Genomic DNA, 15475 nt, shown 5'->3' on the forward strand with positions numbered 1-15475 from the left:
TTTGCATCTCACACTAATAAACAGAATGAAACCAAACTTCAGATCCAGATTGTGAAAGGCATGGTGGATTTTTTTTATCATAAAAACATTAATGAAATTATCCATAATACATTTTCCATGCGCCCATTGTAATTACTGAAACATCTTCGATTCCGACAACGCCAATATAAATGAATTGGCAACATTTATAGCTGATTATTGTTATCATTTCTTTTATTATCCTATCATGAAATTCATGGCCCAACGCCTTATACAATGTGGTTATGGAATTTGGTTAAATTCCATTCATTAGTATGAAGGCTTTCAAATAGGGAATGTTATTTTGTAATCTACAGTATATAAAGAAGTGCTTAAAAATTATTTTTATTTAAAGGGAAGCAGGCATGGAGTTTTAATAATAATTAGGTAGATTCCTATAGGAAGATTACTTATTGCAATAGTTCTCATGGTGCCTAAATCCCCAAATCCCCCCTTCGTTCAAAAATTATACATATATATATTGTTTGGATTTTTACTGACTTGGAATATATAGTTAGAAATGTAAAAATTTCAAACGAGTTCATTAATGATCCATCTAGCTCAAAGATGGTGGAGATTTGGAGAGGAGGTGTGAAATTTTAATTTCGCCATAACTTTCTTAATATTGAAAGAAAAATAAATCAAATCAGCCAAACTAGCGCCTTATTAATACGAACTGTTTCTATATTTAAAGTTTTCCGATAGCTGCAATATCTTAGAAGTTAGAGGATGACAAGTGATTTTCACGCCCTAATTTTGACTGTTTCTGATATGAACAATTTATGTTGCCAGATAGTAATTTAGATGTAAAGGAATCTGCCTTTACCTTCCATCTTATTGAGAAGAATTTTTTTATTCTTCATGTTGTCATGGTAGAAGTTCAATTTTATCTATTATTAAGATTTCTTTCTAAGAACAATAAGCAGAGGAAGAAGTAGCATGAAAATAAAGACAGAAAGCAAAAAAAAAAAAAGTGCCATGAAAAAATGTTTAATTTAAAAAGTTTTAGAAAGGAATTTTCTGATACATTGTTTTGGATTGAGCATATTTGAAAATTATCGTAAGATGATAAGAGTTAGAGCAACTCAGTGTTTAAAGCTAAACTGAAATCAAATTTGAGATTTCATAAAATAGTGTTTTTGAACAAGGAGAAAGTAAAATTATTACATATATTAGATATTTAAAATGATACTCGGGACAATTATACTGGACTATTGGTACAATGAACAGTGAAAAATTGAATATGAAAAATCGTTATATAAAGTTATATTTTTTTGAAAAACTATTTTATATTAATAATATTATTTCATTCATGACTAAGTGTATTGTACAGTTCTGCATTCATCACTCCACAATTATTTTTAAATTTGAATGAAATATCATGAAAAGTGATCCTTTTTGCTTATTTTATTTCACAATATTAATCAAAGTTGCAAACAAAGATAGAGTGAAATAAAGTGATAATGAAAATCTCTCCTCATTGTTTAATAAACTTGTTTAATGAGCAGAAGTTTAAAATATATAAAATAATAGAAAGATATATATACATCAAGCATTACAATTTTAACACAAAATATTAACTTCCCTTATCTTAGGAAGTCGAGGCTAAAATCTCATGTCAGAGGCATAATTTACGGTTTTGCGCAAGGACTGCAAGCATTTGCCTACGCATGCACAATGTATTACGGAAGTATACTGGTCTCACAAGGTGATTTGGAGTATTCGAATTTGTTGAAGTAAGTACCTTAAATGCTTTCTAATTCCCCTGTTTATTAGTATTTTAATAATTAAAAACAACAAATTCAACAATTATTTGAATTATGCAAAGTCATTGCGCTTTTATGTAAAAGTAAATGTGTTTAAAGAGTTAAAATCGTTGATATAGTGAAAGCCTGTTCGTATCGTTATTTATTGTTTCATTTTTACTTTCTTTTATACTGGAATCTTCAATCAATTCGACTTCGAACTTAAACACGAATTAGGCTAGAGAATGAAATTGATATGTAATCTCAATACCAAATTTGTGTATTTCTATCAAAATTTGGATGACTATTTCCTATATTGTCTATCTGATAATTTAAGACGAGATAATTAGAAGATAATTTAAAATTCAAAGAGTTGTATGAAATTTTGAATATAGATTTATCATACAAATTATATGTTCGTATAGTTAAATTGGTTAAAGCAGTGGTCATTTGTGTGCTTGTGTATTCGCAACGTTGAACGTAACAACTCATATGTTCATTTATCTAAACAAATAAGTTTCACATGAAGCTTTGAGGTCAACATTGTAAATATCTGTCGAATTTTGAATACAATCGATGAAAATGAAAGCTTCTAAAATATAAATTCAATTATGAGGCACAAAACATTGCATACTGTATCACTACAGGCGAAAGACAAAAGAAGGTAGCTTTCATGGTTCGAATTGTCATGGGCTTATAGGGTTTGCCGTTTTCCTCGTTACGGCATTTCACCCCTGCTGCATATTCAAAGGAAACCAAGAAGAAACACAGAGGGACAGAAATCAATGTATAGGAGAGTATGTAGAAGAGAAACCCTTCACCCTATAGACTTTTGTTTCATTAAATATTAACTTCACAAAATGATTGAATTTGTCACAGAAAATATTTTTAAAAATTAGTCCTTCGATTCTATATATTTATTTAAGTATTAGCTGTTAATTAATTAATTAATTTCATATACATTAGTATTATTGGAGAACCATTATGTGGAGAGTCAATTGATAAGAAATATTGCAAGTAAATTTAAGTCATTTTTATTAGCGGACACGGACATAGGGAAAAAACAATCACCATAAAAATGTAAGTCCTTCACCAGGCATATTCAAAAAGTTATGTGCATTGAGTGGCAGTGCCCTGCAAGATGAGGTCACTCATCAAAATATAGTCCACAGCAAATATGAAGAATAAATGGTATGATAGTGAAATTATCCCGACGTTAGTTACCTTCAGGTACCAGTTTGTTTGCTTCGATTATTGACTTTTTTAGATTATTAAATGATTGGTAGAATGCATTTAAAAAACATTTCACTTTGTTATTTGACACGACTAAAATACGTGAATTCAAATGAATCAGCTTATTGAAAATTTAAAAAGTGTATATAATATTAGTAAGATTTGCGCTCGATTAAAATTTCTGTTTGAATTCTATTTTTAATTTCCTTTATATATTCTTTGCCCTGACTGAATGTATTTTTTGGTGGAAAAGCGAAAATATTACTATAGAGTTAATAATGACAAACACAAGATAGAATGTTTTGATGGATGAGTTTGAATTTCACCATATTATTTAAAAGCCTTGTTACATATAGGATATCAAATTAAATTTAAAATATTCTTGAAATTAAGGTAAAGATTCTACGGAAGTGAAATGATATCATTACAAAGGAATATTTGAAATCGGATGGGCCCGCGGTGGCCTGGTGGTAATGTCTCGGCTCGTGAGCCGTAGGGTTTCAGGTTCGAGACCCGATTCTACCGACGAACCGTCGTGTAAGGGGGTCTGTTGCACGCTAAATCCGTCATGCCAAACGTCCTTCCGCTGATGTGGTGTGGCGTGGAGAGGGGGGTACCAGCTCAGGTGTCGTCCTCGTCATCTGACCGCGGTTCAAAATTACGAGGTCCGTCCCAAAATAGCCCTAGTGTTGCTTTACAACGAGACGTTAATATAACTAAATTAAACTAAACTAAAAAAAACTTTGTAATCGGATAATTGTTTTAATAGTAAATATTGGATAATTGTTTTGGAAGATATGAAGATCAATTTCTGTAGGCAAATCATAATTATTGCCCATCTGGAAACGGTTAAGTGTAGATTTGCGGTCGATTAAACTTTCTGTTTGAATTCTAATTTTAATTTCTTTTATATCTTTTTTGCCCTCATTGAAGGTATTTTTTGGTGGAAAAGCAAAACATCTCCAGAAAAATTTCTAATAATAATTTGTAGTTCCATTAATTAGCTAAGTGAGAAGTTAAATTCAATGCAGTTGTAAAAAATATGCGATGGAGTAGTCTGAAATTCGTATGATGGTTTGTTTTCATATGACTATTGCCATTCGTTGGTAAGTAATAAGGGTGATTTTTGTGCTACGTGCATTATAATTTTAAACATATATAATATGGATTTTACCATGAAAAAGTTCACGAATATAAATGTCCTCTTAAAAAACAATGTTGTTATTGAATAATAACAAAAATTTACTTTACAATCATTTCATTTTTCAGTAAGCAGTGCTTAGTATGCATGTATTATTTTTATTTTAAGACCCGTTTTATTTTGCTTGCAGGGTTTTAGAAGGTGTTATGATAGGCGTAATGATGATTGGTCAATCAGTAGCGCTCGCACCTGACTACCAAAAAGCGAAAGTTTCGGCTGTTAGGATATTCAGACTACTAGATCTGAGACCTAAAATCGATGCATTTTCCAAAGATGGAAATGTTTTGGTATGAGATATATAAATAAACATTTGTTAAAACTTAAAATTTATTTTAATGTTTTTATTGTAGTTATGAAAATTTAAGTAATTGAGCCGTTTTACTTGTACAATAGATTCAACTTGCTACATATTTCATTTATATTAATAATAAATTATTTAATTATAATTATAATAATTATATTATTATTATTATATTAATTAATTAATTATTATTATATTAATTATTATTATTTTCATATATTTTTAATTCCAAGGAATTATAAACTATGTCGAAATTTCAAAAATTACCATGTTAACTATGAATGGCACATTTAGTAAAGTATATACTTCGCTATAAATTTTGCGTTTTTTTGAGTCAATTTTGATTAATTTAATCATTAATTTATAAATTTATTTACTACAGAATTGTTTGAATAAAAAATAATTTTTAATAAATAATTTGTATTTTTCAAATCAATTCGTTTAATTAGCTTACTTACTTACACAACTTTTGAAGAAAAATGCTAAATCTTGAATAATTTCTCTCCCGTCTCGCAAAATCTAGATTTTTTAAAAGGTGTTTTATATAGAAAAAAATAGCATTTGAAAGAATTATTAAAAGCATCAAAAGAAATTTTTATTAGATACCAAACAGATAATAGGGCTAATTGCTGTTATTCTAATAAGTAATAATATTAATGTAGTATTGCAAAATTAAAATTATTTTGTATTTTATATTATTCTTAATAATACTCAAAAGAATAAAAAATTTCCAGCAAAGAGGCCCATTTCTCTAATTCCTTTATTTTCCCTCTAGATAATGAATTTTTTTTTCACTTTAAAATTGCTTTAATGCAATTCATTTTTTTTTTTTTTTTGATAATTCTAAAGTCTTACATATAATATCTATAGTGATAAAAATAAAACAATTGGATTATTTACAGTCAACCGCAAAGTGTTTAATCATGCAATTATAAAAGTTTAATTTCCTTAATTAGCATAGTATTATAAAAATTTTAACTGAAATACTACCTTTATTTCACAAAATATAGTATATATAAATGGTTATAAGAACTGAATGTTTATTTTTTTAGAAAAAGTTTTAGTTAGTTAGAAAAAGTAATAGTTACGTTTATAAGTTTTACATTAGTTTTAAAATAACACTCACTAGTCAATGCATTTCGCACGAAAATAATATTTACATAAGAAATATGCTAATTTTGAATTATTCATGTATTAAATATAAGTCTAAAGTTTATGTTTATTTAAAAATATTTACATTTACTTAATTATAAAAATTTTAAAATTAATCTTAAAAACCGTTTTTCAGGATGATGTTCAAGGATACATCCACTTCCAAAAGGTTCATTTCAACTATCCTAGTCGACCAAGAGTGAAAATTTTGAGAGGGCTAGGTCTAGATATCGAACCTGGTCAAACAGTTGCTCTTGTCGGCAGCAGTGGATGTGGCAAAAGTACTTGCGTACAACTCCTCCAACGCTTTTATGACGCAGATCATGGAGCTGTGGTAAGTTCCCGTAATTATTTTACTTTCCTTCTCTCTTAATTAAGTTCCCTTACAACTTTACCCATTAATATTTATGAGTCAACTCATAATTTTATACACTTTACAGAAATTTTTTTACAGGAAGTTAAGATGCTTATTTCGATATAAAATTACTTTTTGAACTTCAATTTTCTAATTTTTAATATGCACAAAAATTAAATACGAATATATAAAGCTCTTTCAATACTGGTATTATATTTCTGTAGCCTTATTTTATTCCTGATTAGTTCTGAACTTCTAAATTCTTCTGTATTATCCTCCATCTTTAATTATGTAAAATCTTGTGATTCTAATGTCAGTTTTTAATCAAATATGTTAACTAAGTTTAAATATTTTCCGCATTTTCTTGTTATATACTATAAAATACAAAAATGTAATAAAATATGATTACACATTTCTAATTCAGTTATGTTTATTTAAAGCCTTTGTTCCTCCCATAGAATTAAGAAAATAATATATAAATTATGCTGATATTTTTTGAAATGAAATTATTGATAATTACTTTTAAAATTTGCACGCAGAAAAACAAAGAAAAAAAATTTGTGTACAAAATATTTTCGAAACTTACGTGTTGAGAAGCAAAATTCTGAGCTAGAGAAAATAAGGTTTATCGAAGAATCCATGTATTATTTCTTGCAATATACCCTTTAGTATACAGTAAAATTATTCATAGAGTTTCACAAAACGTATTCAACATGGGAAACTCCTTAAAATATAAAATTAATTATTGCAAAGCTTGTAGATGACAAACGCATTCATTAAAATTTTGAAATTTTACCATGTTTTCTTTATTTCTGTTATTACTATTTTTTCAATCTTTTAAATTATGAAATATGTTGAGCGTCTATTTTAATAAATAACCTGAAAAATATGAAGCTTCTACCCAAACGTTTTCCTTTGAATATTATGTATACTGTTTCATACAATTTTAAGAAAAAGATTTTAAAGAAATAAAATAATTTTAAAGAATGATATCGATGAGTTCTTTTTAAATGCCAGAATCTGAAAAATCAAATAGGTATGTCAATAATTTTTCTCTTAAAAAAGTATCAGAAATATTTTTCATCTACTATTCGAATTATTCAACATTTAAATTCATATATCACGAATGTTAATAACAAAAACTGCAAAAAGTCAGAAGTCAAAAAAACTAAATATATTTGAATATTCTTTCTTGAAATAAATATGTAAAAAATACAGTATGCATCCCAAACCAATTAAAATATTGGAGAATAGAATTAACGGAGTCAGATTATGTTGTATTTTTATACAATGAGAAAAAAACATTTATATGTTACTGCAAAAGACCGAATTCGGCAAATGTCAATATTCTCTAGTGAATGTTGATAGAATGTTTAAAATTATTCACTGTCACCGTTCAATATTCTCTGCATGATAATGCCGACATTCATCGGAGAAGGTTGGCCTTCTCTAATTTAGATCTTTTATGGTAATATATATAATTAAAAATGTACTTACAACATACATCTTATATATATGTTTTCCCTCTTTTAGATGCTAGACGACGAAAATGTGAAAGACATGAATGTGGCTAATCTTCGTTCCCACATCGGTGTCGTTTCACAAGAACCCGTTCTGTTTAGTTATAGCATAGCCGAAAACATTGCCTATGGAGATAACACTAGAGAGATGGACATGAATAGAGTGATGGAAGCCGCCCGCCAGGCTAACATACATAATTTCATCACAACTTTGCCTCAGGTAATGTAAAGCATTTCTGAGCTTTTCTTATTATATTTTATTCTGTGTGAGTAAAAAAGTCTTTTAAACTTCAAGGGAAAGTCAGGTATGCACACCACGTAGGATTGCTAGAGGAATAGTTTTGACACTGCAATAATGAAAAGAATGGCAGCATTGTAGCTGCCAATCTGAACAGGTGTAAGCTAAACAGTCTTACTTAATGTAAATACAAAATGCTGTGGTAGTTCTTTTATTCAATTTTATGACACAAAGGTCAAATTCAACAACGTTATTGTAAATATAGAATTATGGGTATAGCGATTAGCAAAAACTACATGCTAATACAAATGTTGGAACTGAAATATTGATGTTTGAAGTATATTCAGGTAATGTGGGAGTCGTTGAACGACCTCAATTATTTAGTATAGACTAAATATTTATTTATATAAAGTTATAAGGATGTTATTAGTTCCTGGGTATGGGTGCTACATTTTCAAAGATTTGAAATTATAGAAAATCTCACAATTAAGTTCATTAGATTAGAGTCTGAGTACTGATCAGTATGAAGAATTCAGGTTCACTCGCTGTTAATAAAGTGTATAAGTTTTCCATAATTACCACATGAACAGCCATTACGTAACCAACCATATCTGTTCATTTCTGTCTCCAGTGTCTATTAAAACAATCAAAGCATTTTTTTCTTCATGAGAAGAAGTACTGAATATGTTAAAGTGAACACCATATAGCCATATTACTCATAGATTTACAAAGCGTGCATAGCGATACTGAAAATGTAGTGTCTTCTGTGAAAACTCCAAACTGAAAATTTCCCACTGGCGGGAGAGGGCACCTCAAAAATGAAGATGAGAAGCTTCTGGTTTGGTGGTTGCTTCTCTTCACTCTGATGGGTACAGAAAAAGGGTTTCCAACCTACCTCCCGTCGATGATCCCAGGGAAGATGGTCCCCTGGGTCAACTTTCCAGGGGAGAGTTGTACCGTGGCTGGTGATGGCTCTTAGGACTCAACCACAGTTCCCTCCAGTGTTGCTGTCGTGGTGGTCCAGTCATTCAGTTTTATCCGTGCACCTTAGGGCGTATCGGAGTAGTGAATTTGTGAGTCCCTTCATTATGCCCTGTCAAGTGCTTACATGCGATGCATTTGCGACCACATGGTTCTTAGCGAAGATACTTTTTGCGTGTACATTTGATCATTTCTGGAAGTTTTACTCATACTACTTCAGCCTTCTTATGCAGTATATTAAATAAGATGCATTAAGAATTTTCGTTACCTTAAAGATTTTTCTTTTTATATAAAAATAATATAAATTATACATAGAAGTTAATCGTAATATTATCAAAACTTATATATTCCAATTCGAAATACAAGTTAGAGAAGTATTTATTTGTACAGAGAATGTTGGGAAATTCTTTTCAATTAAAAAGTGGGATTTCACTTGAATCGCATATTTATATGATGGTCTATAAAATATATGAAGTCTGTTGAAGAAAAGTAACCATGTCTTATAACTAACTCACTTATTATTATTGAATGCTCCAAACATTTTTATTAGTAGATTAACTAATAATATTTCAGTTTAGTAATAAATATATTTTGAAATTCATTTAATAAAATACAACATTAGAATTAGAATTTATATAACTAGTTTTCGTAATTTGTATGAATAGCATGAAGTATATAATTAAAATATTTTAACTGTAACTTATATTTTATCGTGACTTTAGCATATCATTGATCTTTCATTTATCACTCTTTAATATCCCATCCTATCGTTAAATTTCAAACGTTAATATTTTCACTAAGCCATATATTTGAGCCCTCTCTTTGTATAGTTATAGTCCTATGTATAGTTAAAGAATATTTTTAATAGAAAATAAATCAATCTATTAACCATTATACCTCTTCATTGCTCCGACTATGTAAAATTTGGGTATTTTAATCATTGAAAATTGGTAAATTAGAGTGTAACTGAAGTTGGCAATTGAGTAACTCCTACCATTCGTAATATTATTTTTAGTTAAACAAATCTGAATAAGATCGAAATTTATTTAAAGTTTAATAATGTATTTGAATTTTTTTTAATGTGAAACCCTAAAAGCCTTCATATAAAAAATTACATTTAATACAGAAACTTTTTTAAAATTTTATGTTTTACCTTAAAATTTCTAGACACTCATATTTTATCACTCACTGCTAGTACAATGGCTCGTCTTCAGTAAATTAAATTTGAATAGTTTTACACTCTAGTAAAATGTGTCATGCTTTATAGATAATTGAAGAAAGTTATTTCATAATGTCTTTTAGGGTTACGACACACCTGTAGGAGATAAAGGAACCCAACTCAGTGGTGGTCAGAAGCAAAGAGTTGCCATTGCTCGGGCTCTCTTGAGGGATCCTAAGGTTTTGCTCTTGGACGAGGCAACATCAGCGTTGGATGCCGAAAGTGAAAAGGTTTTTATTATAAAGTCTTCTTTTTATATGAACAGGTTTATAAAATAACAAAGTACTTTGAAATACATTTTATGTCGAAAAATTATTTAATGATATGTTATTTAATAGTTATATACATTATTCCGGATATGTTATTATTTTGCTGACATGTAACTATGACATGTAATCTTAAAACCAGCAATTATTGTAAACTTTGAATTAATTTTAAATTTTAAAAGTGATTAAAAAAGAAAATATAAACATTTATTTATTTATTTATTTTGAATCATTATGATGTGGTAGGTGTAAATTATTGTGCATGTTTTAATTGTGCTGTAAAAGTTAGGCCAGCGTTAGCAATATAAAATACAAAATAAAATGTACAACTAGATTAAGCAAAACAAGTTAAAAATGGATAAACTCCTTTAATTTTTTTCATTAGCGGCTAAGTAACAAAATTTAATAATGGATATTAATGATCCTATGATTCGATTAGCAGATTTAAGTTTGAAAGTAAAATATTATTAATGTTTGAATTACGATTGTATGTTAAATCTATTAGTCAGTATATTTTAACATCCTACATTCTTTACTTGTTTTTTTTTTAATTTTTAGGACACAATTATAGAGGAAAAATTATTTTGAAAAAATTATCCATTCTATATCTTTTTTCCTTTAGAGAAATATACCAACTCCTTTATTTTATACTTTCAGTTTCTCACTGATAAAAAAATATATCTAATTTTTTTAATAATTTATTTAAGAAATCTTTTTTACATTTATCCATATTTTCTTACAAGCTTTGAATGATATCAGTAGCTGGCACGCTCATTTAAATATTTTATTATTTATTTTTAATTAAATATTCCAAAAATTTCTAATTTTTGAAAATCATTAAAATTAGCGAACAATATTGTATGGAAATAAAAGCAGGTCACTTAAAAGCTATATATTTTTTTAATTTGAATGCGATGTAAAAAAAATTGATAATATATTTCTAAGATATTGAAATGAAATGTGAAACCTCAAATAATTTTAATTAATTAAAGAGTTTTTTTTTTAATTTTGAAAACTCCTTTCTTACTACCCAAATAATAATTTTCTCCAAATTTAATATCTCTAGATCATTAAGTCCACCCTGTAGAACATTCTAAATGTTTGATTCTTGTCATAATTTACAGATTGCGTGCCTAATCACAAGATCATGCTAAAAGCATACCTCGAATGTTGTATTTTAAATTAATACAAAAATTAAAGACTATCTTTGCATTTTTTTTCTAGATTGTTCAAGACGCTTTAGACAGGGCAAGTAGTGGGCGCACCTGTCTAATTATTGCCCACAGACTGACAACCATTCAAAATGCTGATGTCATCATGGTAATCCATAAAGGAAAGGTAGTTGAAAAAGGCACACATCAAGAACTTCTTAATAAAAGGGGACATTACTATAAATTGCATAATACTCAAAGTGGAACGCAGCAGTAGAAAATTTATCTGCAACTTGTCCATTGTAAAAGCTAATCAGTAACATATATATATTTTTTTCATATTGTATATTTTCATCTCATTTACATTAAAAATCTACGAAAAACTAATGTCACGTGACATCTTTAGTTGAAAGCATGTGAAAACCTACGAATAATTACTGATATATGATATTATGTAGAATTCCAGTGACTGATAGTTGCAAAAAGAAATGTGATTTTAATACACTTATATAGTTTTTTATTACATGGAATTAGATTATTACGATTTAAAATGAAATTCAATAAAATTCACAAGTATCATTCTTAACTTTGTTAGATTCTTATTTATTACTATTTAACTGAGTGTAAAAAATACTTATCGAGTTGTTTTTCCATGCTTTTAACTTTAGTTGACACTGATTAAAGTACAAAATTTAATTCATTGAAAAAAAACTAATATTTGAAAAAGTGAAAAATATATCGTGCATTGTATAAAAATCATTGTCTATAAAATGAACTATATTCGTATATATTTATGAATGGGTTAATAGAATTATTTTGATAATTATTAAAAGGCATTTATAATAACGAAATAATATATTCTATATATTTTTGAAATTCAGATGATAAATACTGTTTCAACTGTTAAAAGCATCTGAATATTGGTCTTTACAGTATTTACTTAAATGAACTCTGTTTTTCGTGTTTTATATGTTATACTTCAAGTTCTTCATAATCCGTTGTTATTGAGGGTTCCGATTTCCCACAAATTACACTGAACCAGGGTTTGATTTTTTTCTCGGTACATTAAACAAATGTTGTTATATTGGGTATAAAAGTCTGTTTCAATCCCTGCAAAATTCCCAAGAAAATGAAGCAAAAATGTGCAATAGCGAAAAAAGAAGCCTTCCATCTTTATTGTGCATTCCTTCATTTTAAAATCATAAAAATTGTGTCGTTCGAAAGAAATTAACGTACTTTTAAAGATTTTTCACTACAAATTTCATTAAAAAACTGCCTATGTATTGAGATAAGAGCAAATCTCAAAATTTCCAATAGCAACACTCATTTTTCTTATTAAATTTCAAAACTGCATCTTGCGTTCTCCTTGGATAAACCAAATTTCACTAGTCTAAATCTTTTTGCTTCGAAATTGAAAAAAAAACCTGTAAAGTATTATTTTTAGTTTAAAAGTCATATAGTTATTGCCTCTTTTTTTGTTATAAAAATATAAAATATTTTGCACATTTTGCTTGTATATTTATCCATAACAAATAATGCAGGGGAAAAAATTTCCAGAAATTTTAACTGTAAATTTGTTTGTCTTGTATGAAGTAGCAGTCGATGTTAACATGTCGAATGTTACTTTACAGATTCTTTTAAATTGTTACAAGAAAAAGAAAATATTTGTACCAACATCCAAAATAAATCTAAATCTTACACATTTAAATATGGAAACAACACTTTACCAGAGAATGCCAGATATTTTCCAATGTAATCATAATATTTTATTCCAAATTTTTGCTCTTTGTAATACTTTCAAAGGGATTCTACTTATGATAAAAAAAACAGCATGTTCTCATAAGAAATTCTACAGTTGGTACAATTTTAAATATGTAGACAATCCCCTATGAGAAGTTTAAGCATAGCATTTTTTTTAATATATGTTATTAGCATTAAAATGGTATTCCGATTTTCATATATGATGATCGATAGCAGAATAAAGCTGGCTGGTTCCTTTTTCCTCCGTGATTGTACTTGTATATTTCTCATGTCGAAAAGGTTATTTATGGTGTGTCATTTCTCAGGAAATGTTTTAAAAATTTTTTTCATACTTTTTTCTTTTTTGTGGCGTATTTGTAGCAGTATAAGAGCTTTAAGAGTAAATTAATTACTAGTCTTTTAATTTGTACTAAGATAAATTAATATCTAAATGATATAGCCTTTAGATTTATATATATATATATATATATATATATATATATATATATATAATGACTAATGAACTTAGAAAAGAAAGTATTTTTGCATTATATAAATGTCTGCAAACAATATTTATAACATTCGTTGTAACAATTTGGTAGTAATAAAAGGCCTTTTGCTGAAATGCTAATTAATCTAGTAGGTAGATTTCATAGTGGAAATGAATTCTTCTCTAAAGACTGCTTATGTGCGATACCTTAAATCTGATATTTTATTTTCAAGGAAATGAATATTTTTGCGTTTTGATATTATCACGTCAAATAGTAAATCATAGGAAAGTATGGTTAAAAACCATACTTTTAAGATGAAAACCTTGAACCTTTGATGAACCTTTTAAGATGAAAGCATTTAGCTATCCTTAAAATTAAAAAAAAAAACCTTAATAACAATAAAATTCGATTTTTAAAAAATATTCAACAACGTTTCGAAACACTATTTGAAAATCAAGATGACTTCATCGATAGTTTTGCTTAACATTGTTTAAGAAGTTGAAAAAAAAGTTGATTCTGAAATATTCCGGGGATTTATTTTAGATCTAGAGTAAAAAAATTTTAATGAATTCGCCTTATTTTGCAGGTAGAGTTGAATAGAACAAAATGTTTCTCGATCTTATTAAAGAAAAAAATATTTTATTCCACTATTTAACTATGATTGTTTTTATAAATAAATTATCTAATATTAAAAAGGATTTTCTTTTTATTCAAAAAAAAAATGTAAGATAAATTTCGATAACATTTAATCACCAGGATATGGGATCGAAATGATTGAATCACTTTTTCTTGCTGTTGCTGCTTTAATCGTAGTTCTTTGGTGCTACATGAACTTCAGGCATTGTCAAGTATAAACGTTTCTGTGGTTCTAAAACAGCACTGGCATTTTAAATTGTAAATAATATTTCATTGTAGTCAGACCTTGACAATCTTCATTAAGTATAAGCTTATACGTGCCTCACAAATTGAGCTTTTGTAAAAGAATGTTATATTTAAAGATTACTGTCCATTTTCAATATTGCTATTCGTATTGAATAGTGTACAATATTTTTTTGCGATATTCCGAATACTATATAATATCAAAAAGATATCAAAGATATATTGTACACTACTATGCCAAGATATCTGAAGGCCGAACCGAATTTTAAAATCACAATGGCATCGTAAAAATATTGCAGTCGTTTTGTGCTTCAGCTGTACTAATAGGGTAGAGTATCTTGAACTTTTTCTATTAACCTAAATGCTACGGACAATGGTGAAACTGAATTTAATGTACTCATAGAGTTTTATGGTTTATGTAACTCAAAACGATAATTCCTTACAAAAACATCTAAACTATTTTGCAAGAGCTACATCTGAATAATCTGTAATAATAAAATAACGTCAGTTCGTGTTATTTTGGACCAAAGTATTTAACTTTGCTTACAGCATTCCATATAATTTCATAATTTTCTTTAGAATACCTATTAAAATTACACAGCGCTTCGAGGACAATATTGCTAATTATATTAGACATTATAAACTGCTGTATTTTGTGCATGAATAAGTTTTCTAAATCACTGTTTCATTCAAACAATAATTCATGCTTTGTGTATAAAATGCATTATAATTCCTATTGTATGGCATCACTTAGTTTTTCCACACAAAATGTTAACTAAATCCCAATGTAAAATAGAAAAAAAAATTGATAATTCATATTTTAATTTCTTTTAAATTACACTAAAGTTCCATTTCATGCATTTATCATATTTATAAAAAGAGTTTCATTATTACATTTACCTGAAAAATATTTTTATGTCTACAGATACTAACCATGAATAATTACAATTATACGAAAATATTTGGTGCTGTAATCATGAATGAT

General features: G+C 27.8%; 1 protein-coding gene across 3 annotated transcripts in view; it reads left to right on the plus strand.

The window, feature by feature from the left end:
• Positions 1 to 13390, plus strand: part of LOC129965441 (ATP-dependent translocase ABCB1-like) — a 57957-nt gene extending 44567 nt beyond the window's left edge. For all 3 annotated transcript variants that reach the window (XM_056079307.1, XM_056079305.1, XM_056079306.1), the window contains exons 21-26: positions 1614 to 1754; positions 4328 to 4484; positions 5787 to 5984; positions 7539 to 7745; positions 10047 to 10193; positions 11454 to 13390. In XM_056079307.1, the coding sequence (XP_055935282.1) occupies positions 1614 to 1754; positions 4328 to 4484; positions 5787 to 5984; positions 7539 to 7745; positions 10047 to 10193; positions 11454 to 11657 (1054 nt within the window). In that variant the 3' untranslated portion in view covers positions 11658 to 13390. The remainder of the gene's footprint in view (positions 1 to 1613; positions 1755 to 4327; positions 4485 to 5786; positions 5985 to 7538; positions 7746 to 10046; positions 10194 to 11453) is intronic.
• Positions 13391 to 15475: the final 2085 nt, after the last annotated feature.

Source organism: Argiope bruennichi, chromosome 4 (genome assembly GCF_947563725.1).
Source record: "Argiope bruennichi chromosome 4, qqArgBrue1.1, whole genome shotgun sequence".
In the NCBI taxonomy this organism is placed as follows: domain Eukaryota; kingdom Metazoa; phylum Arthropoda; class Arachnida; order Araneae; family Araneidae; genus Argiope; species Argiope bruennichi.